At 54.1% G+C, this 2519-nt stretch overlaps 3 protein-coding genes across 3 annotated transcripts; all 3 read right to left on the bottom strand.

Annotated features, from left to right (window-relative positions):
- Positions 1-463, bottom strand: DQ04_07781030 (hypothetical protein; the record flags this gene model as incomplete). The annotated part of the gene is made up of 1 exon (XM_009315304.1): positions 1-463. A coding segment is annotated over one exon (463 nt), but the record flags the coding sequence as incomplete, so codon positions are not given.
- Positions 464-741: 278 nt separating this feature from the next.
- DQ04_07781020 (hypothetical protein) lies at positions 742-1116 on the bottom strand (the record flags this gene model as incomplete). The annotated part of the gene is made up of 1 exon (XM_009315303.1): positions 742-1116. The coding sequence occupies one exon, from the start codon at positions 1114-1116 to the stop codon at positions 742-744; it is 375 nt and encodes a 124-aa protein (XP_009313578.1).
- A 361-nt stretch (positions 1117-1477) lies between these two features.
- Positions 1478-2005, bottom strand: DQ04_07781010 (hypothetical protein; the record flags this gene model as incomplete). Its single annotated transcript, XM_009315302.1, has 1 exon — positions 1478-2005. One exon carries the CDS (start codon positions 2003-2005, stop codon positions 1478-1480), a length of 528 nt encoding a protein of 175 aa, XP_009313577.1.
- Between the last annotated feature and the right edge of the window lie 514 nt (positions 2006-2519).

The raw sequence follows: 2519 nt of genomic DNA, 5'->3' as shown, positions 1-2519 counted from the left end.
GGGCGGAATGTTTCTTCGCTTTCTGAACCGCCTGAAAAACGGGGTCTTTTTCTTTTCTGGGATTGCTGATGGCATTGGCAAGAGTTTGGATGTTGACTCCGGGGTTTTCCTTCGCCGCCTGAGCCACCCGAAGCTGATAATACAAACGTCTGCCCAGTTGTGATTGTTCAGCCGGCATGCCCTCGTGGCGGATAGCATAAATCCATGCCACAAAATTGCCCCACGGCTGGCAGAGATCAAATCCAGGTTTCATGGGCAAGGGGAAAAGACCACGATACGCCGCCAGAAACTGTTCCAGGGAGGCCTCCAATAAATACTCCAAAGCGCCCTCAAAAGTCCTGTTTTTTTCTTCAGGTCGGAAACCTCTTTCCACGAACTTATTGGTGAGCTCATTAATTCCTCGCAAACCCACCTGGGGCTGAGCCCCCAACTCAGTATCTGGCCGTTTGGCATGCCCGCCCATCTGGCAGTATGCGTAACGGTGTGAACGCCTAGTGGACTAAAGTCATTTTCACCCTCTGGTGAAGCCCGCTGCGCTGTCAGTCCCGTCTGTTTTTCTTTATGGGCGAACCGCGACTGCATCCGATGGATCTAAGCTTGCATTTGGTTGTTTTCATCGCACAACTAGGTTTTATGAGATTCCAACGTGTTAATCTGAGGCTGCGTTTGATTGATTCGATCATGTGATCCCAGCGTTTGAGCATAAGCGTCCTGCTGGATCTTTAAGTTTTCCTCAGCCAGTTATGTCCTTGCTATTTCATACTGCTGATACAGTATTGACTTGCTTTCTTCCAGTGCCATCCACTCAGTTCGAAAGGTCGCCCGTGCATCGTCAAAAGCCTTAAGAAAGTTCTTGTTCTTTGGCATGTTAAAAGGCACCGTGGGGTGCCGTAAAGAAACGAAACTGTTTTTTGCACAATTCTCCAGAGAAAAGGTAAGTTCACCGTGCTTGACTGTTAATATGCCCTTGGCTCGATTGACCTGCGCACTGAAATTCGGTCTGTACTCGAACGAAAACGGGGTCCGTCCGCAATGTTCGACGAACGCCCTGGGAGCGGTCATGCCCGTCATCCCTTCCACGTCCATGAGGGCCAGCTGGGGGTTTGTGGGTGACATTGCTTGCTTCTGGCTTGCCTTTCATTTCAAAACCTTACACTTTGCGACACTTTCTTACCACTTAAGATCAAAGACAAGAATGAAAATGAATTATGGGGTCTCCTATTGGCAAGTTGGGTAAGGCTTAGCCATTGCTTTTGCAGGGTTCAAAAAAAAAAAACATGTGTATGATGGAATTTTCCTGCGGCACCACTTGGTCAGCAAAATGCCAAACAACGCCCATAACCAAGCAAAGCGGCACCTTTGTTTGGCGGGGCGCCGGGCCAAGAAGAGCGGCTGTCGCGCGGCCATGGCCGATAAACGCCCACGGTGATTGCGGCACGGGGGCCCAGATGATAAGCACCAAGGCGCCAAACGCCGATCATAACGGCCCCGCCGCTCCGCCTGGGCTGGGTCGTCTTTCTTCCGGCCCGCCCCACCGAAGGAAAATAAAGAAACGGGGGGGGCGCACTTGGGGCAGCGGCGTCTCTTTTTGGGCCGCTGCGGGGCCCGGCCGCCCACCCCTTATTGTGGTGCCCCTAGGCCGTTTTAGGGCGGCAAAACCGCGGCCCGCGACACCACCGCAGTTGCAAATCCGTTCGCGGATTGCTAATGTTTTCATCTGTGGCCCTCCGAAAAGAATAGGGCGTTTTTTGTTTATGGTGGGGGGCGCGGCGTCCGGAACATTCTCCAATAATGTGCCGCACCCCGTGGCACTGACGGCCGCCCCAACGTGGAACGAAGGCCCAGCACCCCGCACTGCCCCGCGAAGCCAATCGGCAGCAAAGTGCTTTATTTTGTAAACTTTGCGATGCCAGGCTTCTGACACCGAACGGTGCGAGAGCCGGCCGCTTTTTGCACGGGCGTGTTGTTGTCCTCGTCGATCTGGGGGTGCGCGTTGCCGCGCCATAAGCAGCACCACCCGCACCAAGCAACTGCCCAACGGAAATGTCGAAGAGAATCCGGGCCCTACCTCGATGGTCGCGCGATGGAACCCAGCAGGGCTAACACAAGCCAAACGCCTGGCGTTGGGCAAACGGCTCTATAATGAAAACATAACTTCTTGTTTATTGGGTGGGGCAAAAATGCCCCACGCCTTAAACAGCTAGTTTCGGGCCCCTAGGGCACCAACGCCATGAGATAGCTCGCACCTGTCGCGGTGGGGGTGTGCAAACCTCATCAGAGATGGGGTAAAGGTAGGGGGAGGACCGGCTCTTGTTGCAGGCATTGGGTTTGCGCAAGTGACCGCCCGTCTGGAATCAGGTATGGGGCTGGCGATTTCATCAGTATACCTTTCGTCCTGCCGCAATCAAAAACACCCCAGAGGACCTTGATAGACCCAACAACACGGACGGGCCGTAGCTCATAGACGCGCGCGCCGATGCAGACGCATGGCATGGGGCCACAAAGCCCCGTTTGATTCC

Source organism: Trypanosoma grayi (assembly GCF_000691245.1).
Source record: "Trypanosoma grayi strain ANR4 Tgr_778_V1, whole genome shotgun sequence".
Classification (NCBI taxonomy): domain Eukaryota; phylum Euglenozoa; class Kinetoplastea; order Trypanosomatida; family Trypanosomatidae; genus Trypanosoma; species Trypanosoma grayi.
This window is presented reverse-complemented; position numbering and strand designations above follow the sequence as displayed.